At 38.5% G+C, this 23,096-nt stretch overlaps 4 protein-coding genes across 8 annotated transcripts; 3 read left to right on the forward strand and 1 right to left on the reverse strand.

The window, feature by feature from the left end:
• On the forward strand, positions 2,688-9,367 carry LOC109713383. Of its 3 annotated transcripts, none has more exons than XM_020237444.1 (6): positions 2,691-3,071; positions 4,112-4,278; positions 5,887-5,945; positions 7,314-7,357; positions 7,456-7,831; positions 8,348-9,367. In XM_020237444.1, the coding sequence occupies exons 1-6, from the start codon at positions 2,918-2,920 to the stop codon at positions 8,913-8,915; spliced, it is 1,368 nt and encodes a 455-aa protein (XP_020093033.1). In that variant the 5' UTR covers positions 2,691-2,917; the 3' UTR covers positions 8,916-9,367. The 3 variants fall into 3 exon arrangements, with proteins under 3 accessions (XP_020093048.1, XP_020093033.1, XP_020093040.1); XM_020237451.1 differs by lacking the exon at positions 2,691-3,071 and adding an exon at positions 3,782-3,906; XM_020237459.1 differs by lacking the exons at positions 7,314-7,357; positions 7,456-7,831 and having other exon boundaries at positions 2,688-3,071.
• LOC109713405 (monothiol glutaredoxin-S14, chloroplastic) lies at positions 9,665-12,775 on the forward strand. Its single transcript, XM_020237470.1, has 3 exons — positions 9,665-10,166; positions 10,863-11,132; positions 12,491-12,775. The coding sequence occupies exons 1-3, from the start codon at positions 9,668-9,670 to the stop codon at positions 12,544-12,546; spliced, it is 825 nt and encodes a 274-aa protein (XP_020093059.1). The 5' UTR covers positions 9,665-9,667; the 3' UTR covers positions 12,547-12,775.
• On the reverse strand, positions 13,302-18,273 carry LOC109717603 (26S proteasome non-ATPase regulatory subunit 12 homolog A-like). Of its 3 annotated transcripts, none has more exons than XM_020243473.1 (11): positions 18,119-18,273; positions 17,370-17,558; positions 16,114-16,221; positions 15,910-16,014; positions 15,717-15,773; positions 15,395-15,591; positions 14,877-14,976; positions 14,684-14,796; positions 14,416-14,569; positions 14,238-14,315; positions 13,302-13,705 (listed from the first exon to the last, which is right to left on the reverse strand). In XM_020243473.1, exons 1-11 carry the CDS (start codon positions 18,119-18,121, stop codon positions 13,598-13,600), a joined length of 1,212 nt encoding a protein of 403 aa, XP_020099062.1. In that variant the 5' UTR covers positions 18,122-18,273; the 3' UTR covers positions 13,302-13,597. The 3 variants fall into 3 exon arrangements, with proteins under 3 accessions (XP_020099062.1, XP_020099054.1, XP_020099045.1); XM_020243465.1 differs by having other exon boundaries at positions 13,302-13,712; positions 18,119-18,272; XM_020243456.1 differs by lacking the exon at positions 18,119-18,273 and having other exon boundaries at positions 13,302-13,712; positions 17,370-17,564.
• Positions 19,659-22,994, forward strand: LOC109710144 (equilibrative nucleotide transporter 1-like). Its single transcript, XM_020232600.1, has 2 exons — positions 19,659-20,487; positions 22,012-22,994. The coding sequence occupies exons 1-2, from the start codon at positions 19,902-19,904 to the stop codon at positions 22,740-22,742; spliced, it is 1,317 nt and encodes a 438-aa protein (XP_020088189.1). The 5' UTR covers positions 19,659-19,901; the 3' UTR covers positions 22,743-22,994.

Here is a 23,096-nt window from a genome sequence, read left to right on the forward strand (position 1 = left end):
TTGAATGTTCTGAACGTTGTAAATTCTTTTTGAAGAAATATTAGTATCAATCTTGGATGCACATGAATTGCACTATATGTTGTACAACACACACACACACACATACATATATATGCTCATAAAAAATACATAATATGTACATGGGATCCTTAATTTGGCCCATCCGGACCCTATTTAACAGTTTTGTTTGAGCAGAGGCTGATTAAGATTATTGTGGGCCAAAACATACTAAAATTAATGATTTTATTTGGCTTAACTTGTAACGGTCGATTAATTTGGTAATTAAATTGTTGAGAATTTGAAGATCGGCTTGATTGATTTCTTTTTGTAAAAAAAAATAAAATAAAAAAATAAAAAAAAACTTCACAAAACTTCAAGGAGCTGTTAATTAACAATCGCTCAGAAACTATATATAAAAGAATGAAGAAAAAAGAGTCCTTGATGATTTTTCGTAAGCCACACATGCATGGTCCTAATGAGTATCAATTCGAACTATATATGGAATTTTGGCTTTTTTTTCCTTCTACGTACGTATACTTTTCTTACGTGCCACTGCAAAAAGGCGTTCAACCAAACCTACCTAATAACTTCTCAAACAAAAATCTACCTAATTATAAGAGCAAGGAATCAAACCTAATACGTAAAAAGTGTTTAGGAAACCAAAAAAGGCATTTTAAATTAATTGAATTAAGGTTATAATTTTTTAATGGCAAGATATATATATCTATATAATATGGTGACCAAATTAAAGCACGTACTAATTTAATTAACACCATTAAACTAATTACAAGTGACTGTATCAAATATACACCTCAACTTCATTTTCCTTTTTTATTACTGCTCTTCTCAAAATTTTAATTTTTACTCAATTAATTCTAGTTAACTAAATTTAAAAATTATTTTTAAAGGTAATGATGATTCCATCAAATTTGATTGCTCTCGATCGATGGAGCAGTTAATGGCTATTCTCTTGTAGAACTACTTAATTTAATATATAATACTTCAAGTTAACTACCTAGAAAATAACCTTAAAAAAAAAAAACAGATGTTGAGGAAATGTACGTCTTAAAATTAAAGACATTTTTGCATTTACATGATGCTTAAATAAATGATAAATCTATATAAATATAGTGGCTTGGATTATATTCCAAGCTCCTCGATCTAGCTTAAAATTTTATGTCCCATTAATATTATGTTACATTATCATCTCTGCCATATTTACAACATTTGCATTCCGTTCCTGCCTCGTTAACTCGTTTAAGGTACATTTCTTTTTTTTTTTTGAGAAATATTTAAGGTACATTTCAGTCCAACTACATGGATTAGATCTATATTTATCAGCTAGAATTAAGTTACTTAATAGTTTAAATATATTACCATTATTTTTCCGACAGGATGATATTTTGGTGGGCTCCAAATATTGGATCTTCAAATCCGTGCGAGATTGAAAAATCCTAATCAACACCCACTTCATATTTCATTTAAAGCAAGGCCCGACGAGTTTCGTACTAATTTGTCCCTGTTAGGTCCCTAGTTTGAAAGTTGCAGCTAAACCTTCAAAAACTGTTGTATTACAATGCGTTATATATATATATATATATATATATATATATGTGGGTCTGCCTTACTGTTCCTAACATATCAAAAATAAATTATTTAGATATCAGGTAGTTCCAAACATAATTATTTTTAAAATATTCATTATTCTTTGCACAAAATATATATAGAGAGAGAGAGTTGAGCTCTTATACCTTTGAAAGTACAAATAAGTTTTCGATCTTTGGACTAAGAAATGTACAATTGGAATTATAGCGGTTCTTTCAAGTTGAGTAAGCGGTTGGTTGAATAATATAATTTAACAGATAAAAATGAACAAAGAGGTAAATCTAATGGTGAAAAATTTATAAGCACCAAGTGTTCGGTGCTTTCATAGCCGGACTCTCTCTCGATCTTTATATGTATTAATGATCGTAGTCTAAGAAAACACGATATGTGATAAAAGAACATTTTAGCAAGTCATTGTATGTAATAAATGAGTTAAATTTGTAATGATAAGATTTGTGCTATCTTGGTATTATAATTTGATGCTCATAACATTACTAGAGAGGGAAAATCAACTATTTAATTCTTGCACGATAAATACTTGCTGGTTTTATTTAACTGAATTAAACGTGAAAGTCATTTAAAATAAAAAAAAAAAACTATTTTTTAGATCTCATTTTAAAAATTAAAAGTTTAATTTTTATTTTTATTTTTAAAAATCTTGGTATATCTATAATTTTGTAGTATGTCATATTTTATTTTCATGCACAAGATATTTTTTTATTTAAAAAAAATATTTTGATGGCTGAACATTTCTTATGTATCAAATATTATATATTTCTTTAAATAATTAAAGAGATGTGCTTTTATGCGTCTAAATACGGCTTTCGATGGTTAAAAGTAAATTGTAGTATACGCGGAAGTTAAAAAATAAAATAAAATAAATATTAGATTAAAAATGTCGGAACCGTACGTCCATACGTTTTATCGGTAATAAAAAAGGGGAAAAAAGTGCCCACAAAAATATTGTAAAGATAAAGAAACGAGAAATGAAACAGTTGTTACAGCAAAATCGGTTCTTTGTATCCGTCCGAAACACCGACCCCTCTTTCTCTCCCTTCTCTTTCACTTCGCTCGCTCTCTCTCTCTCTCTCTCTCTCTCCATTCGCTCCATCCTCTCTCTCTCTCTCCCTCTCTCTCCTCTCTCTCTCTCTCTCTCTCCCCTTCCTCCCTCCGTCTTTCTCTCCCCCATCTTATCCTTCACACGTTTCGATTCCCGATTCCGTGTGGGATATGGGGATCGATCGAGGCGATTAGCGGGGTTTGGGGGGTGGGGGGCGGGGGCGCTTCGATCGATCAGAGAAGGGATCGATCAATGAGTGGTTCGGAGGCGATGGATCTCGACAAGGCGGAGATGTCGCCTGAGGGAAAGGCGATGGCCTCCGCGTGCTCGATCTGCCTCGAGCTTGTGCTGGATCGAGGCGACAGATCCGTCGCCAAGCTCCATTGTGGCCATGAATTCCATCTAGGTAATCATTTGCTCCCTCCGCCCAATCCCCTGACTCATCTAGCATAAATTTGCCTCTTTTAGATTGTTTTATAGTGATTTGTGCTAGTTTGAATCTGATTTGTGCTTAAAAACTGATGTTTTTTTGGCGCCTCAAATCGCGCTTCAGTAGATCTGTAGATACATCGCTTGATCGAGGTTAATTGTTCCCATTTCAAGCAAAGTGCCCACTTTTCCAGAAAATTTTGCATTTGTTTGCGGTAAAGTTTGCATTTTTTCACTTTTGGAGTTTAATGATTTTATTTTTATTGTGGAGGATTAGCTTGGAGATTCGCAAAGTAATGTTAGTTCAGTTGCATTAGATTCGTAACTAACTGATCAGCAGTTTGTGCGAGCTAGGTTTGATACGAAACTAGTGCAGAGTTGATTGACCTGGATGATATGAAAATTTCTAGATCAGGGTATCAGGTGTGAATAAAATTGCTGGATAGGGTGAAATCTCTTCCGTACAAAGGGATGAATGGGATATAATAGGATTTGGACCTTTTGCAATTGAAATCTCAAACCAGTCGGGTTATGGCTGATCTTCCAATAACTGATGCGAGTAATGAATTCACCAGTTAGCAAAAGAAATTGAAGTGGAAGCCTTGAGATTCTGTTGCAAATCAGCTGCATGCAAGGAGTTTTCCTTCTAAATGCTGGAGTTAGAGTGCTGCTGTCGTCTCCCCCCCCCCCCCCCCCCCCCCCCCGTACAAGAGTTTGTACCTATAACTATCTTGTAGTTACTTATTGTGAAAGTAAAGTCAGCAAATGCAGTTGTGGCATTTCTGGTAACATTGTTGGCTAGAACCAAGCAGGTAAATTTGACATGCATTATTCCTTATCCCCAGAGACATTGATAAAATGGAAAAAATAAAAATAAAAATGCTACACATTCTTGAACAGTGTAAAACTTCTTTTAAATGGCTTAGGTGGATTAGAATCTTTCAGTGGCATCTACGTTCTATTTATTTATTTATTTATTTTCTCATTTTGATTGTGAAGTATCTTTTGTGTGTCCAGATTGCATTGGCTCGGCATTTAATGCAAAAGGAGCGATGCAGTGCCCAAATTGTCGGAAAGTTGAGAAAGGTCGATGGCTTTATGCAAATGGACATCGGTCATCTGCTGACTTGGACTTTGATGGCTGGATGAGTGAAGAGATCTATGATCTCAGCTATTCTGAGCTGGTAAAGAATCAATCTGGATACCATAGCTTGTATCATGGAATTTTTTGTTATACACTTGAGTTACATATAAAGGCAACTATCAATTTGTACAGTAGCTTAGATAGAAGGTGCTGTAGATACTCTCATGCACCAATCATCGTATGGTATTGCTGCATGGCCTTTTTTATGCTGCCTAGAATTTTCAGTATTGATTTCATGTTGACAACTCTTTTAAAAAAAATTTCTAGTTTTTTTTTTATTCTTTTTGTTGTATTTTTTCTTTTCTTCCTCTGTGGTTCCTTCTTAACTTAGAGTTGTGTATTTTCTATGTGATTTCAGTGTGAAAATGTGTGGATGCACTTATGATTTTTTTTTTTCTCAAATATGAGATGGTATTTCGAGGATTTTTATCCTGCCTTTTTGTATCCACATTGGTTAAAAAAGAAAAAAAAGATTTTGTATTAATTAGAACGGTACTTTCTGGAAGGGGATGCTTAATGTTATTCCTAGTTATTGATTAATCTGGTTTGAGTTTAATTGATATAGTTTCTCTCGGCAAATTTTTAGCTTTCAGTTTTAGAGAAACAACTATGCTAACTTTGTGCAGAAAGTTGGTCACTTGTACAAAAATATGAGTAATTTTTCCTGTATAATTCACAATTTGTTGAACCCTCTTATTACTTTACATATCGGAAAAAAAGTACAATTTTGTGATGTCCAAGAGCATAGAAGGAAAATAATTAGGTAAAATGAAGCTTTCTAGCCATGCTAAATTGGGAGTAGAGTGACAGACATGGAAATATCATCATTTCAGAGAAGAAGATGATTTAATTACTTTAACAAAAGTAAGGAGGTAGCAACATGAAATGCTGGCTTGCTTTCTAGTGATTGATCCAGAATAAGATGAAATTTGAATGGAACAGCTTGTCACTATTCGCCTCACTGATTTTTGTAGCTACTGCCTCTTTGCGTGTTGGTACCAGTTATATTTTGTTGTTCAGAAGCAAAGGAGGCAGCTTTTAATGTTCTTTTTTCCCCCATCCAATGTGGTTCGATGATAAATTCATGGTTAGCTTGTAGTTTTAATGTTAGATGATGGAGTTGGGATGAGAAATTCCTCAGGATTGTTATGTTTGAGAGGATGACTTGTGTTTATTTCCTTTCTTTTTAGTTGGGTGATTGGTTTGGAGGTGGAGCGGGTGGTATGACAGTATCGGAAATAGACTTGGTATTAATAGATCTGATTAAAAGCTCAACTAAACTAGTATAACTATTAATTTAGCTGCGATAGGTGGACAGAGACAAAGTGTAGTAATGGTATACAGATATGTGATTTCAGACATTATAAGTGTCTGCTGCTATAACATGCTAAGATATCGCTGACTTGTTCTATATGATGTATCAATCACTGAGCACGCCACCGCATGACAATTACTTTCAACAAGGTTGCACTATGCCAGGCCATCTTTTCTCCTGATATCCTGCTAACAGCCTTTGTACTCTGGCTAGTAAATTTGTTACTTGCATGGCTTCTCAATGGAAATTATACTTTTTTTTATTTTTCATCAAAGCACTTCATCCTTGTCCTTGCTAGCTAGTGTTAATGGCTTTTTTAATATTATCTTGCAGCCTTTTGGATTTCAGTGGTGTCCTTTTCGTGGATTTACCCAGCTAGCATCATTTTTCGAGTAAGTTCACTTCTCATTACTATTTGCCCCTTAATGTGCCCTTATTTTTCCTGCTACATTGGTTTACTTTTGGTGTTAAGCTTTTTGTACAATATACTTAAACACCTTTTTAGAATCTTTTGATTGGGAAACATATGAAATGCAAGACCTTTTTGTAAAGTTTCAAAGGTAAATATGTAATCCTTTCATGGCTCAACAATTAAAGATCTGATATTGAAGAAAGCATCTAGCTACAGTTAGGCATTTATACTGTATGAACGGCAGTTTTTGGTGGTACGAGCATTAGGATACATGATGTTAAACAATAGGTTGAGGTTTCCTACTCTTATTTTCATCATACTGAAAAGCCATGATATACAGCATGTGTAATTCTGTGGCACAAAAATCAAGATGTAGGATATACACATGAATGATGATTGTGAAAATCCTATAGAAGCAATGTAGTATTGGCTGGCATGTTTTAACATTAGGTTGTTTTTGTATTTAGGGATGTATGAAGCAAAGTAGTATTGGTATGCATGGTTTTAATATTTTGTTTTGGTTGTGTTTGTATTTAGGGAGGTATTGCATGTATATGTATGCTTGTATATTTTTTTATTGAGAGTGAGAAATTTAGTGACGTGCAAAATTATCTTAATTCAATTGAAGTTTCGGCAAGATCTCAGTAACTGAAATTGGAACCCAGTTGATGAGAGTCCGTCGTATCCATCCAAACACCAATATAAAAATAAGAAACTTTAGTTTTGGCTACAATTTGTCTAAAGAAGGATAGCTTTGAGAGCAGCTTATTTGGTATCATTTGTGTTATCTCCTTGTACTATAATCTCTTTAAGGAATAACAACAAGAAAATGAGCCACATCCTTCATAAACATGGCATAAAACAGCAGTTCAATATATGTCATGATTTTTGCATTATCTTGATGCTTCCGGAAAATCTGAGAACTTCTCAATAAGAGTTGAAGATTGAAATTGCAAAACTGTGAAACTGTCAAACTTGATGAACTAAAACTCTCAAAGACTGGGCCAGAACTGAACTAAAACTGATAGTTCAAAACATAGTGCTGAAACAATTGATTAAATCACAAATATATGCCTTTACTTACATTGGATTAGATGTGTTCTATTGATCAATGGAAGATTAGATTTGTTCTATTGATCAATGGAGTTGTCATATTATGGTGTCACTTTAAGGCTATTCAAGTTTGGAGATTGCTGAAAATATTTATGGCTAGAAAAGTTGCTGAAAATACTTGTGACGCTTGTTTTTACATTTCAGACTTATTTTCTTACGATAATTGTATTAGATTCTTTTTTCGCATACTAATTCAAACACTTGAACATTTTGATGCTTCTGTCATCAATGTTAGAAATATCTCTTCATACCCGGAAGGAGAGTCACGTCCAAATTCTTGTAAGCAATCTGTCAACAATCCCTGACTAAAGTGGCTTCTCAAATCATTTTATGTTAGTTCTATACTAATTTTCTCATTCTCCACTTGTCCAAAAAAGATCACGAGCTCATGGGTAACTCTACATTTGGAGAGCACTCCAACCCTTCGAGTAGTTCACATGTTTGCCCATACTTAGCTCTTCACGGTTTCTCCAATTCTATGCATGGAACTTCAAGCTCTGCAGACTCAGTTCCGGAAAGTGCATCATTCCATCGGCACCCAGTGCAGTCAAATCCTGATATGATAAGTCCCCACATTTTTCCTCCTACTGAGCCACAAAATCACAACTGGCACCAACAACACTCTCCCGCTTTTCCTTTGTCGGGGAATCCAGATCAACCTCCATCTCAATATGGCGGAAGATTGCCTAGAAATGAAAGCAGCAGTCATCAAAGAATGGGTTCTTTTATTCACCCTCACCATCTTATCCATGGGTTAGTGTCATTTCAATCTGTTCTAGTATTACTGTAGAATTATTAAACTGTTTGGGTAAGATAAAGTAGTAGTCCCTGAACTTTCACAAATCACAATTGACATTGAACCTGTCCATTTCGTTTGATCAATTTACTCTAATTTAAGAAATGCATCCCTGGTGCTGTTAGCCATGAATAAACTCTGGCATCTTTATGTCATGTACTTTGCATGTGACCCTTGTGCAAAGCAACCATTTTTACTCCCTGCCCTTTGAATGACTTCATTTCAATTTTTTTCGGAGCGGAGTTAAAATGGTCTTTCTGCAGTAAAGAGTCAAATGACCTCCCAGGACTAGGAAGTCCCAATATCATGAATTTACAGTGAATATCTTATACGTTTTACCCAAATATCGTATTCTAGGAAGTCCCAATATCATGAATGTGCAGGGAATATCTTTTACATTTTATCCAGATATCATATTCTAGTGAAGCACAATTGCTTTTACTTAACTTCTTGCACTGATCTATGTGTTACAGACCTGTCGCGCGAAATGGAAGCAACGTAATTGCTTCACTCGGACCAGCCGCAGTGATTGGGGAGGTGAGGGGTCATAGTAGAGGCATCGGCAATCACATTTATCAGCAATCTGTGTCTTCCTCCTCGCTGTGGAACAACCACCCCCCCTTTGCACCCCCTGTCAGAAGGATGAGGGTGCGAGGCGGCTTAACTCCCATCTCTTCTATTGCTGGCACTGCCTCTTCCTCTGCTGCCGAGATTGGAGGGTTCTACGGCTTCTCCGTCTCGGGATCTGTCAGCAGGAGCCATCATCAGGATGGCGAGAGGCACCACATGGACCGGTTCTATGGGTGGGGGGGCCGAGAGGGGGGTGTTACCCCTTTGCCTTGGATCCCAGTTGAGGGTGAATCTCAGTGGTGGGGACCATTCAATCCGAACTCCAACTCTAATCCGAACCCTAGTCAACCTGGTGGGAGCTTCGCGCAAAGAGCTTCTAATGCTGAGAGGGTCCAGCAAAGCCATCCGGAGAATATTTATCCGCGAATGCCCCCACCGCCGCCGCCGCCTCGGATGCCACCTTTCATGTGAGGAAGAGTGAGAGATGCTATTCGCGATGATGATGATGATGGTGGTTCGAGACTGTCCGCTTTCTTCTTAAATCATTCTGTACATGCCGTAAATTGCGCCTAATAACTGCTTGCTTTGAAACTATGGTTGCGGCAGTTTGCTTGTAGTGGGATTTTCATGCGTGGACCGAGGTTTGATGCGGGAAATATTTTCGTCTATGTGGTGCTGGGCTCTGATTTTTCATCGTGCTCTTTTGCTCTTGGATCGGTAGTATATATTTATTCTGAAAACAGAGAGCGGAAAACAGGGGCTTAAACTGTTGGTTAATCCGTTACTTTTAATCTATTGCTGCTTTCAATGGCCGCCGCCGGCGCTGCCGGTGGACTAAAATTGATGCTTCCTTTATTAGTTTGTAGTAATATTACTATTTATTATTATTTTCCGTAATACAAATATTGCTGCCATGAATCGAACTGCCTTGTTGGATGTTTAGTTTCTGTCAGCCGACAGATTTTGAGCATTTTCAGATATGACAGGAGAAACGGAGAAGGCAACAGGTACATAGTGGCCAGCTTTCCACAATCTGTGGAAGTATATTGTGATTTACTTCTTTTTTTTTTTTCTTTTATAGCCGTGTTTGTGTTATTCTGTTGGCCATGATCTTTTGATCTTTGTAAGTTGATCCGGTGGGCTAGCGCTGTACTCACCTCTAATGCAATTTAAATAAAAAATATGTTAAAAAGTTAAATTAAATTAGCGATTCAATTGCGAGAATGACACGAACAATGAGGCTGCAGGCGTGTGCGTCGGCGCCGACTTCTTCGAATACGCTTCTGAGGAAGAAGTCGGCACTCGGTAGCCGGGGAGGAGAGGACCAAAGAGGCAAAGAGGAGAGGCCACTTTTGTTTGCTTGCTTCGATATTCCGTCTCCAGTCTCCACCCCCCGGGAATTCCAGAACCATCCGATCCATCCTCTCCTCCTCTACTTCTCGATGGCCTCTCTCTCGATGGCCTCTCTCTCCCTGGTTAAGTGCTCCCTCCCTTCCTCTTCTCCTCATTCTTCGAGAGCTTCGAACCGCGTCCGTGGCGTCGCTCTCCCCCCTACCTCCTCCTCCTCCTCTTCTTCCTCTTCTTCTTCTTCTTCTTCCTCGGTTTCGTTCCTCGATCGCCCCCGCGGAAGCGGCGGATTCGCTCTCTTCGACCATGCTCGGCGGCGATTCCGAGCCCCGGCGAAGGGGGCCGCCCCTTCCTCCTCATTTCGATGCTTCTCCGGTATCGATCCGCTTCTCTCCGATCCAAAATTAAGCTCCTCTGTTTATTACTTGTTCGAATGATTTCCCTTTAGCTTAGATCGTAGGAAACTTGTAATCGGTTCGTTTCTCTAATGTTAGCCACTAGCCTACCAGCTAACAGCATAACGGAGAAGAAAAAAAGAAAGGAAAGACAAGTAAAACGAAATCTTCTTCTTCTTCTTTTTTTATTGCTAACATCAGTTCGTACTGTTTGGCAACACCCACATTCAGTTCGGTACCAAAACAAGGTAGAATTGAATTGGTTTGCAAAGTTAATACCGACTTCAAGGGAGCTGGACTCGGAGATGGTTGAAATCTGGTGTTTGGAATGAATTCGGTTGTTTTCTTTTTTTGTTTTGAGGGTTTTACTATTTACATGATAACTAGAATGGTGCTTGTTCAACAACACAAACGTTTCTCCTCTTTAACAAGCTGAATTCACGACCAATTCGGATCTCAAATCATCGGATTTGCTTGTATTGGAGTTGGTGGAAATCACAACAGTTCACGGACTAACAAGTATCCAGACAAAAGGCATTAAGTTTAAGTTGATCGGAATACCTCCGATTTGCCAATCACGTCGCCTTTTTCTTTTTAACCGTCCACTTTTATTTGGGTGTTGAATTAGGGCTTTACATGATCAGCTCTTCTTCTTTTTTTTTCCTTTCTCGAGCAGCGTTGACTCCCGAGCTGAAGTCGACACTAGATAAGGTGGTCCAGTCCCACAAGGTGGTCCTCTTCATGAAGGGCACCAAGGATTTCCCGCAGTGCGGCTTCTCCAACACAGTTGTGCAGATCCTCAAGTTGCTGAACGTGCCATTTGAGACTTTGAACATCCTCGAGAACGAGATGCTGCGCCAGGGTCTCAAGGAGTATTCCAACTGGCCCACCTTCCCACAGCTCTATATCGACGGCGAGTTCTTCGGCGGCTGTGACATTACAGTTGGTGAGTTCTGATGATCATTCTGTTCTTTTATTTTTGTACTTTGTTTTGTTTTGTTTTATTTCCTCTACATGTGCACGCACGCACGCACACGAAAGGAAAGGAAAAAAAGAAAAAAAAGTCTATCTTGGCTCTGATGGAGCCTCATTTTGTAAGCTAACAGTCAGTTCCTCATCAATGAATGAACATCTCGTATATTATATAAGTTTGGAATTATATAGTCCTTATGTACTAGCAAACCTATCCAACTTTCAAGCATTCAGATACCTTTATGACATGGGTAATTATCATAAGAGATTCCCAGCATGTAATAAGATTAGTGATCTTGAAAATCAGCCCTTCTGCAAATCCAGAAAACAGCTAAAATAATTCCTTGGAGCAAAAACTTCTCTGCACACCTTTTCTGGTTTTATGTATATTATGTTAATGTGATTATCCCCTGAAATTGATATAATATTGTGAACAGCGTGAAGCTTTCCCAATGTATAGATGGAATGATTTGAAATCATTTTGGAACTTATTAATTAGCTCAAAACCCTTGAACTGGGGGTTTCATGTCAGTTTGGGTAGAAACTTTAGAAAATCCTGCCACACATGTAATCTTTGTTTTTTTTTTAATGTGTAAAAAATAGTTGGAAGGACATGTTTGTATAAAACACCCTACTTTCAGTTGAGATTGTGAAAGTGACCTTAGTTCGGTTTGATAAAGTTGTTAAACTTTCCGACGGACTTATATAATGAAGTACAGCATACCTTCAGGGCTTCGTCGGTGTCTTAGAAGGGGAAACACACTAATGCTCCTGAACATTTAGCTAAAATCCATACGTCAATCGTGAAATAAACTACATGAACAACATGAGCACTTTATTGCGCTAATTACCCCATACGGCACTCATCTATTGGTATATATACCTGGTATTGGCCATAATTTACAAAAGCATTATATAGTATTAGTAAAAGGAGGAAGGGCTAAGGATTTAACGTTGTGTTATAGCTGTTGTAAGAGAAGGACCTCTTAGGGTTGAGTGGAAGGACAGTAGGTGATCTTCTTTAGCCGTTCAAGTATAGGATCCGTGTCACCTTAATTTAAGGTTCTTAAAAATCAAATTTTGGTGAATGTTCTGACTTGTAAAGTGTTGCTGAAGGGAGAACTAGCTCTTCATTAAAAATGTTTGCAGGCTTTCTTTTATTTTTAATGTAAACTATTCTGCAGGCTACTTTAAGTTGCCTAAGAAGCATAATCCATGATCAAGTTGTGTGGCTCTGCTTTTAGCTTTTGACTCCAATATGCCATTCTATTACTGAACTTCTGGTTAATGAATCTTCGAACTGATTTGAAACTTTAAAATTTTCTGTTGCAGAAGCATACAAGAGCGGGGAGTTACAGGAAATACTAGAGAAAACGATGTGCTCTTGATAAATGTCCAAGAACATCAAGGAATAATTTATTTACTTGCCAAAGCTGTTTACAGTGGATAACTTGGTTTTCACATAAAAAACGTGTATATTGCACGCCCTGCGTTCATGCGACTCTAACAGTTCAATCTCGTAGTGTCTTCAGTTTCTATTGACTCTTTTTATAGAATAATGTAGTCATTTGATGATATGCCTAAATCTTCTTAATAAGTTCAAAACTTTTTGCCTTCTCTCCCAGTCCCAGTTACTGTTTATAGTACATCTCAACCATCATTTCGTGCAAACAACATCAATTCATTGTAACATTCTAATCTTAGTAATATGCAGATCTTGATTTGCTCAGTAATTCAATAGGCATGCGTATCTTGATAAATGTCCCTGAAAACATAAAAATCAGTGCTCGAGTCAAATAAAGAAAACTAAAACCGAGTCTTTTATCTAGTCTAACCAGTAGAAGAGGAATCTAGTAATTAATGCGATGAACGTATAGCAACTAAGAGAGGGGAACCAGTAGAACAGGAATCTAGTAATGCTATGCTCGCACTATTTTCCATACACATCTTGCTTGCGTCGTATGAGACCCGGGCCTATCAGCCTAAATTCTGAATAGCAATTCGTATTCAATTTGCCAGTACGAGTACTTGAAATATCAAGGGCTCCACATATGATACATGACGAACCAATTTGCCAGCTCTAGTACTTGGAATATCAAGGTCCTCGCATATGATGCATGTGGAGTTGCGGACACAATACGGATAATAACAAACAACTGATACCATATAAATACTCAGTAATGAGTGACTCAATTCTTTATCAAAAGTTACATGCAGTGAGTTTCTAGAACAGAATAGTAAAAGACGTTTGCAAATCACCGCAGGGTGACAAATTCAATCAAAAGAATACAGGTGCACAAGGAAGCGCACTCAGAAAAAAGGAGTGCTACAGATATCAAGCTTGGAGGACAGCTTTATGGACCATGGTCTCCTTGTGTATTTGGTGGCAGCTCTTCTCGACGAGGTCAAGAAGCTTCTCCAAGTTTGATGCCCAGGAGTTTAAGATGTCATTGTTGTCTTTGACTGTCTGAAAGCACACGATCCCCATTGGTCGATCAATGTTTGCCACCAAAGACTTCGAGACCACCATATCCGACAGATGCTTCTCTGCTTCCTGATACCAAATTTTTTAAAAAAGAGAGTACCACAATTGCGATGCTCATGAGCAAAATATATCATTGGCTATTTAACACTTGCTATTCCATGACAATTTTCATAATATTCAGGTCACAGTGCAAAATTTTAAATCACTGGCTACTGCATTCAAGTCTGATTATGCTGTATGTCAGAAAAAGGTAAGCATTGGTCCAAAAATGGAATTGCTTATTATGCTCTCAAATTTTCTTGGAAGCATACAGATACAACACGATAATATTCGAATAATCCTCTTTCTCATATACCAAATAGCCATCCATTCAAAACTTTGGATTATCAACATGAGGAGTAATCTAAGACAGAGAAACAATCCATAAGGGAAGAAGAACAGGTGATTCTTCATAAAGCATGTCCGCATTAGATGGTTCAAACATTAAGTAAATAAATCATTAGATAAGATATCACATGTAAATACCGATACGAAGGATCACAAAACCAATCGTATTAATATGATAAACCAAGATGAAAGGAAATGAACTCAAACCTGCAAGCTGAGGCACAGTAGATCTGCAATCCTTTTCAGGGTAATCCTTGAATAATACTTTGAAACCACCAGTATGTTCTGAAGAAGTACAGATTATGTTTGAATTAATAAGGAATCAAAAGAGTATGCATAGGAGGGGAAGTCCAAAGGAGGAATAGATGAATGGCAGCAAGATTACATGTTCAATGATCCTCAGTTTCAGATCTTCTGCTGCCTTGTCACCCAAAGGGCCTCCAAGCAAATTCTTCTCATTAGCAAACTCATCCTTGTACATCTCCCAAAGACTAGTCCATTGAATCACCTCCATAGTAACCAGCTGCTTTAGCAGTAATCTGATAAGATGGATCAGCAAGGGGATCGACATTATTGATATGATCTTAACTGACTTGATTACATAGTATTATAGAGGTCCAATATTTAGAATATTAGCCTGAGAAAGCACCTACCGGAAATTAGGAATTTCAGTAAGATTTTTATCTTCCAAAGTAGTATTAAGAAGGCTCGATTGCATTGAGTCATGTGGCGACAGCACTAGGTACCAGCAAATCTTCCTAAGAACCTAAGATGAAAATCAATCTCATCAAATCAATTTGGCAAAGTACCTAAAGAAGAAGAATAACGAAGAATTTAGAGATTTACCGGGATCCACTGTGATGGGTCCTCTTTCACAGATGGAATATCATATATTGCTTTGTAACTACGGCAAATCTCCAGATAATCATTGTTATGAAAATGATAGCTACAAAAATACCATAAAGAAAATAAATAATTATCCACTCAGCATGATCCAAGAGTTAAATTAATAGAACGACATCACATTATATATGCAGGTTCAAAACAAAGTAACATACTTAAAAGTAGAACTAAGAATATGCATGAATGAAACAACATGCAACCTACATGTGTATATGTCTCATCATCCAAGTGATTCAGAAAACCCAACAGCTACACCACAGGAACTCAGAACTTTCTTTTAAACCTCCTTTTGCAATTCTGTAATAAAACTAAAATGTCCATGCACGTTTTCTATGTTGAAATCATATATCTGATAAAATTTAAGAAACTCAAACATTATATATTAAGTAGGCAATTCCGCCTGAGAGAGCATACAAAATTTGCAGCCACAAAATTAACGAGTAAAATAAGCATGATTGTACCGAATCATTAGTTCATAGTAAATGCACTTCAACTCCAAGAGAGAAGGTATGTCTGCAGGAGCCTCCTCAACGACATTATCGCCTTCCTTAGGCTTTTTCTTTTCTTTAGATGTATCTGCATCAAATACTCGAGGACTAATTTTTCTTGACAAAATTTGTGCACGGACATAATCTTGCCGATCTAAGCACAGACGAACCTGAAAAAAATTATAGTCGTCAAAAAAGTAATAATTTAATTAATGCAATAGAGTTATACAAACACCCAAACATTAAATTTCTGAATAAGGAGAGGTGAGAAAAAAGTTGAACCATGGCGGCATACTTGTTCAAGAATAAAGGCTATCTTCTCTGTCTTTGCCATTGCTCCAAATGTTTCCACCTGAAAAGTTCACACATCAGTAAAAGAGCGCTACAGAAGTAGATATTAGAAACCATAAAAGCACCATTCGGAGGTAGCTATAATAAAAGAGCTCATACCTACTTCAAACAGTCATGAAACTACAGTACAAACTTACAGCTATTTCTTGCATCAAATCAGCAGCCTCTGCAATAAGTCCTTGTTCTTCTCTGATCTTTGCTAGTTTTTTAATCAGGCGTGCCCTCTCAATCTCAACGTATATCTACAAATGGATTCCAAAACATATTACATTTGAGCATAAGTTGCTGTACTATAAACCCCAAGCAGGTGACATTAGCCAATGCATATACAGTATCCCTACCTTCCCCGAAGAGACACTGTTTAGTGTTTTGATAAGTTCTATACGTGTGTCCAGGTCAGGCGTCTCATCAATGTATTCCATTGCTTTTTGTACCATAGCAGTAACAGCCTGCATAAGACAAAGTAGCGGAACAAAAAGAACCGACCACATTTTATACATCATTCATGAGAAAATAAGAAAATGCAAAAGATTAAAGTGACATGTAGACAAGATAAGCTTAGATGGAAAAGTAACAAGGCAGCTGCCAATATTGCAACTTCACTTCCTTCAGTGCATGGGACAGTCTGCTTAAGCAGTTGTAAACTCAAAAGCAGGCCAGCAATTACCAAGTTTTACTTCTCTTTCTATTCATGGGAAGCTGCTTAGGTGGTTAGGACACTGTCCATGTAAAACATGCTTAACTACAAGTGCCCGCTGGTGAAAAAAGTACAGCTATAAGTATGTTTTTGCTCAACACAGTAGAATGCTGCCGGTATATTTGTGCCTAATATAAAAGTATGAAACAACAGGAGATTAGTCCCGATCATTAAGGGTCAGCTCTACGCATCCTATTATTCAAATCCTCTTGTATCGTTAACATCATATCTTTTTGTACCACTTCCGATAATATAACCTTGAGCACGCCCCTTCCTCACTCACTTTATAGTTGAAGTTAATCTCTACTCTACACCACTACATAATATATCTTTTCCTCTAATTCCATGCATCCGCTTCAACATCCTCATCTCAAGGGAATTCAGTTTTTTCCATATCTTTTTTCCTAACTGTGCAGCACTGGTACATAAAGTCAAACCTAATAAGTAGAGATAAAGGCCTATCAATATTATAGCACAGAGAAAGTTTCAGGGTAATTTTGGGTGTCTCACGAATCATCTTCAAACATGTTGAAAAGTCAAAGACAGCATAGAGAATCAAGATGGTTATAATAAAACTTTAACTTCACAATATTAAAAATACTAAAATGATGCTTCAGACTATTTCCGTCATGTTATGTTCTTGTTTATAGAAAAGATCGTAGAAAGAATAAATAAGATAATAAGATAACCTATATGAACCATGTATTTACAAGGTTTGGTCCTACAATTTATAGTTTCACCCAATATTGGCTAACGATCTAACTAGACAAGAGTGATACGTCATGCATGAAGCATTGTGTGAGCATGGAACTGCAAAGTTTCAGTTGTGTTTTCAGAGCTTTGGCTGAAACCTGAAAACATGAACTAGATAATGAAGTAGGGGAATGGAGAAACTTGCACCTGCTTAAGCTGACCTCTTCTCTTAGACAGAAGAACAATCTGATCATTCAGAGTCTTCCATGCACGAGCTTTATAACATAGCTCGATGATGTCAATAACGGCTTTCTTAGTTCCTGCAACATCGCCCGCCAGTCTCATTTGCTTCTCCACATTCAAAAGAGATTCTATTGCAGCATCGAGATTCTCCTCCTGCATTCGTCAGCTCTTTTTATGTAAGTTTCACACTACAATATCCAAAAATCTAAGATTGACTAACACTTCTTATCAGAGATTACAGGAAACACCAACCAAGTACATACCAAAACCACATAAATTGCTACAAAAATATTCATATAAGAAGCCAAGCTCAAATTTTGGAATGACCAAGCTGGTCGTGGCGTTTTTTTCTCTGATGTATATACATTTTTTTTTCCCCCAAAGGATTTTTTTTTTCTTTTTCTTGTCCAAAAGATATCGGAGATCACATCCAAATTAGCCCTCTTTTCACAACCCAATTTATATACTGAAGATAAACAGAGAGGAGTATAAAAGAAGGCATGATTGCACCAACAAACCGTAAATCCTAAGTTCCAAAGACAAACACGTTAACCCTAAGAGAAAAGAGCTAATCAGGGCAACATTATTGCACTTGAAACCACGAACGATCCAAAATATAAGGAAGATATATGGAATTATCAGCAAAAATGCGATAGTTGGAGAAGAGAAACAGTAGAGAGAGAGAGAGAGAGAGAGAGAGAGAGGGATCTCACCATCTTCGAAAAGGGAACGAGCGACGGAGAGGAAACCCTAGACTAAATTGATGGGGCAGAGGCGACTGCGTAGGAGGAGGAGGGAGGTGGTGGTGGTGGAGAGCGTCGTCGCCACTGGTGATCCACCGCGCGCGAGAGAGAGAGACAGAGAGAGTATATAGCTGTGACCAGCGAGGTAGAAGACGATGCGGATGTTTTAACTTTTTACCTTTCACGTGCGTGGCACGTTGGTGCTAATGGGCTCCAGCCCATTTTTGTCCCCGAAATTTAAAGACATGGCCCAAAACGAATTCGACCCAATGATTCCAGCTACTCATCGTGCAGCTCCAGCCCAATAATAAATGGCTCACAGCTTAACACGCATGCGGTGTCACCAAAAATCTAATGCTTCTCTTTCCTGATGACATCGTTGAGTGGGTTGATGTTATTGGCAGAACGAGTCTGGCTCTGGTGGGTGACTGGTGAGGAAGGGCCCACGAAAACGATTATTAATTGATAACTCCGGAGATCCATCAAAATCGCCTTTATGAAGTGATGTTTCTCTTTTGTTACTCTATTTTTCTTTCTATCAAACAGGTAAAGCTTGTACTTAACTAATTAAAGCTTTAATAAAATGTTGGCTATAAGTTGCTCCGAGCAGCATATATTATATTATATGTTTCATTAAACCTAAATAACACTTTGACCTTTGGTTTTGCTTGAAAGGATTCCGAGGCAAAATCATATAACTAGTAGATGCAGTTAAAACTTCAAAACTTCCTAGTTGTTAGACATATATGATTGCCAACTATTGGAGCAGTAAAATTGCTTCAGGAATGATCAAATAGCCAAGCACTAGAGTACCAATCCCAGCTACTAGTTGATTTTTACATTGAAAAATATTTTTACGCGTGCATCTTAGCCACGCAATAAAATACCTTTTCTATACTCACTGCCCCGAGCCTCAAGGTAGCCTTGGAAGTTAATTAAGAACACATGAATTGATATGGATGTAGCGGATACGTGCGCCACGTGATGCGTACGGGCTTTTTGTTTTTTTTTTTATCGGAAAAGGAAAAGAAAAAGGCATGCGCGGCATGCGAACACATTAGGTTTCTCCCGCACGCTAATGGGCGACTTTTCCATTAGTTGTGGCCGCACACATGATATGAGTTTTAATTAATTAATTAATTTATATATATATATATATATATATATATATATATATATACACACACACTAATTTGTAGAGTAAAAGGCGCTAAAATGTATAGATATATGCTTTATCCTAGCTGGACATTATCGCCGGATTTATGTAGTGTGTACAGTCTCATGCTACAAAAAAATGAACTTTCTAATTCTGATGAAGTTTCTCTGTTTTAAAATAATATTATTTTAATTTTTTTTTCTGAAAAATTGATTTACTTATCTTCAGTTTTCTTTGAGTGGACATAAAATATAATTTTGTAATACAAAATTAATATTTAAAAAGAAAATAAAATGCATTTTAAAGTGTTTTGAGCTGTTATTAGTATTATTATTATTTTTTAGAAAACAAAAATTACAAGTTGAATTATCGGTTCAAACTAGAAAATAAAAACAGGTCTCCCAAGGCCCAACCTCCGCTTCGGTTTATCTTCTTCTTCCCCCGCAATTCTGAATCTCGCATCATTTGCAATCTGCGACTCACGCGACGCGCTCCTCGTCCGCTCATCGTCGTCGTCGTCGTCGTCGTCGTCGAGGGAGAGGAGGAGGAGGAGGAGGAGGAGGAGAAAGAGGGGAGAGAGGCGACGCGTCGATCGACATGGGGGGCCTCACCTGGGAAGGAGACGCCTCCTCCGCGGATGAGCGCAAGAACCTCCTCGTCCTCCCCGTGGAGGACGACGCCCCCGATGGCCCCCTCTTCTCCTCGTCGTCCTCCTCCGCCGCCGCCGCTCCGCCTCCAGAGGACCTCTTCCGGATCGGGTACGCCGTGTTCTTCACCCTTGGCGCGGGGTTCCTGCTCCCGTGGAACGCCTTCATCACCGCCGTGGACTACTTCAGCTACCTCTACCCGGGCGTCCCCGTGGACCGGGTCTTCTCCGTCTCCTACATGCTCTCCTGCCTCGTCCCCCTCCTCTTCATCGTCGGGTGGGCGCACAAGTCCAGCGCCCCGCTCCGCATCAACTCGGGCCTCGCCCTCTTCACCCTCGCCCTCTTCATCGTCCCCATCATGGACGCCCTCTACGTCAAGGGGGTGAGGGGCCTCTACCCCGCCTACGACGTCACCGTCGCCGCCACCGCCCTCTGCGGCGTCGCCGACGCCCTCGTCCAGGGCGGGGTCATCGGCTCCGCAGGCGAGCTCCCCGAGCGCTACATGCAGGCTGTGGTCGCCGGCACCGCCTTTTCTGGTAAACTACTACTCATCTCCTCTTCCCTGCAAAATCGATATGTGCTGCTGCTTTTAGTGTTTTGAATCTTTTGATTTGATTGTCTGGGAGCCGCTGTTCAACTTGATCTGATCCAGCAGCAAGATATGAGCTCGCTGATGTGTTATATGCGGTTTGGTAATATTTTTCCAAATTGATTATTTTGGCGTTGGAAAAGTTAAAAGTAGGAACTTTGAGATCTGTTTTAGGTTTTACACGTTGATTTTTTGTTTTTTCCTTATTTTTTGTACTCAGATGCAGGTCAAAGCCTTCTTTTAGTAGTTGATTTAGTTCAGCAGATCCACCCCTGGCTAAGATTTACTATGAGATGTAATTGCTCGTGTTTGGAATCTGCTATCCGTTTGCCCGCCTGTTGCTCTGACTTGATCCAGCAGCATGATCTGAGCTTGCTGTTGGAATTAAGAGTTTGCCTTTTCTAGCTGAGCGAGTCTATTGGCCCCAAGAGAGAGAGAGAGAGAGAGGGAAGCCAAAGCCTATTCCAGCTAATTATATGACTTCTCTTTTAGATAAGAGTTGTTTGATTCATCCCTTTTATAATTGATTTACGCCACCGGCATACTGCTCACTACAACATCTCACAACATCTTACTAATGCTCGTATGCTATCATTTCAGCCTGAAAGTAATTTGATATGTTGTGGCAAGTTCTTCATGACTCTTAGAGTTTTGATCCTACAGCATTGTCCTTGATCTGAATGCGATACCTCGTGACTTCCGTGGTGGAAGAAGTTTGGTTGCCCTCTAACTTCAGTGTTGTCTGTATCAATTTGCAAATCTCTCACTTCTTATATCTTTGAACCTATAACATTGCCACATTTAGATAATGCCTTCTCTCTAAATCTCTCGTTTCAATCCTTTCAAAGTAAAGTGGTAATGTTTTGATATGTGACACTTCTGAAAAGTCAGCAATAAGAAATTCCTTGGAGAAATCCTAGAGAACATGGAGGAGTAGGGCAATGCAGTGTTTTAGTGTTTTAAGGCTGTCAGAAATCTCATCCTGTTGAAAATGGGATAATGAGAAATCTTATCAGATTAGCCAAAAAACATGGAAGCAATTTGTGTCCTATAAGACCTGGGTTACTTGCATGCAGATCAGAAAACCTACCCTAGCGTTAGTCATTCTATGTCCCATGCTCACAGCTATGATGAAGTGATAATGACTACATGCTGGAAATGAAAATAAAAATTGCTTTTGCATGGATATGAAGTGAGTGATCGTAGCGAAGTCCAATTTATACAAACCAAAATGATTGAAAGTTTCTTCCACTTTGAGGTTGCTCATATTGTAGCGTTATGTAGAACTCTCTGTAGTTTGGATTGGAGGTGAGAATTTCTCGTTTTCTTTCTTTTTTTCTTTCTTTCTTTTTTTTTCCTTTAGTTTCTTTTAAGTTACAGAATCACTCTGTAAGTTTCTTTCTTGCTCACAAGAATTCTTACATATTTTGAAAAAGAGAGAACATTAATGTACTCTCTGTGATAACTGCAGGAGTCCTTGTCTCAATAATGAGAGTCTTTACCAAAGCTATCTACCCACAAGATGCCCACGGTCTAAGAAAGAGCGCCATCCTCTATTTCGTCGTCAGCATTGTAGTGATGGCCATTTGTCTCGTCTGTTACAACATAGCAGACCACCTCCCCGTCGTCCAACACTACAAGAACATCAAACTGCGGGTTCTCAAAGAAGAGAGCAACGAGAAAAGCTCAATGACTGGGTCTGCTTGGCGATCAACCTTGTGGAGCATTGTCGGAAGAATAAAATGGCACGGGTTTGGTATATTCCTCATCTACGTTGTTACCCTCTCTATATTTCCGGGATATATAACAGAGGACGTGCATTCTGAAGCCCTTAAAGATTGGTATCCAATTATTCTCATTGCGGGATATAATATCTTCGATCTGGTTGGGAAATCACTGCCGGCCCTCTATTTGCTTGAGAATGCGGATATTGCGGTTGCTGGGTGTGTTGTGAGGCTGCTGTTTTATCCCCTCTTCTTGGGTTGTTTGCATGGACCCAAATTCTTCAGGACTGAAATTCCGGTCACGGTATTGACATGCCTTCTCGGATTAACAAATGGTTATCTCACTTCTGTGTTGATGATTCTTGCACCCAAAACTGTGCCCATACAGCATTCAGAGACTGCAGCGATTGTGATAGTTCTATTCCTAGTTATTGGGTTGTCAGTTGGCTCTGTTGTGTCTTGGTTTTGGGTCATTTGATAGAAGTTTTATGTCAAATCTGCTTCTTGATTGATGTTTAAGTTGTGCTATACTGGGTGGCTGTTGGTTGGTTTGTATCTGATACATAGCTTTACTAGATGTTTCACTGTGTCGAATTGTTTATATCACCGTTTAAGTTTACCTCATTCTTCTCTCGAAAGCTGCAGAACTACAATCATGTGTAGCCCGTTGACAAACATTATGTAACCTTCTGTTCAGTGCTCGTCAATAAAAGAATAATTTAGAATATCAGCCTTTTGGCATCGACAGCGGATGATGTCTAAAGCTGAAATGGTAATTCTGTTAAAACCAATATTGTCTTCTTCGTGGATTGTTCTAATCGAGGCCATATGA

This window comes from Ananas comosus, linkage group 1, assembly GCF_001540865.1.
Source record: "Ananas comosus cultivar F153 linkage group 1, ASM154086v1, whole genome shotgun sequence".
NCBI lineage: Eukaryota > Viridiplantae > Streptophyta > Magnoliopsida > Poales > Bromeliaceae > Ananas > Ananas comosus.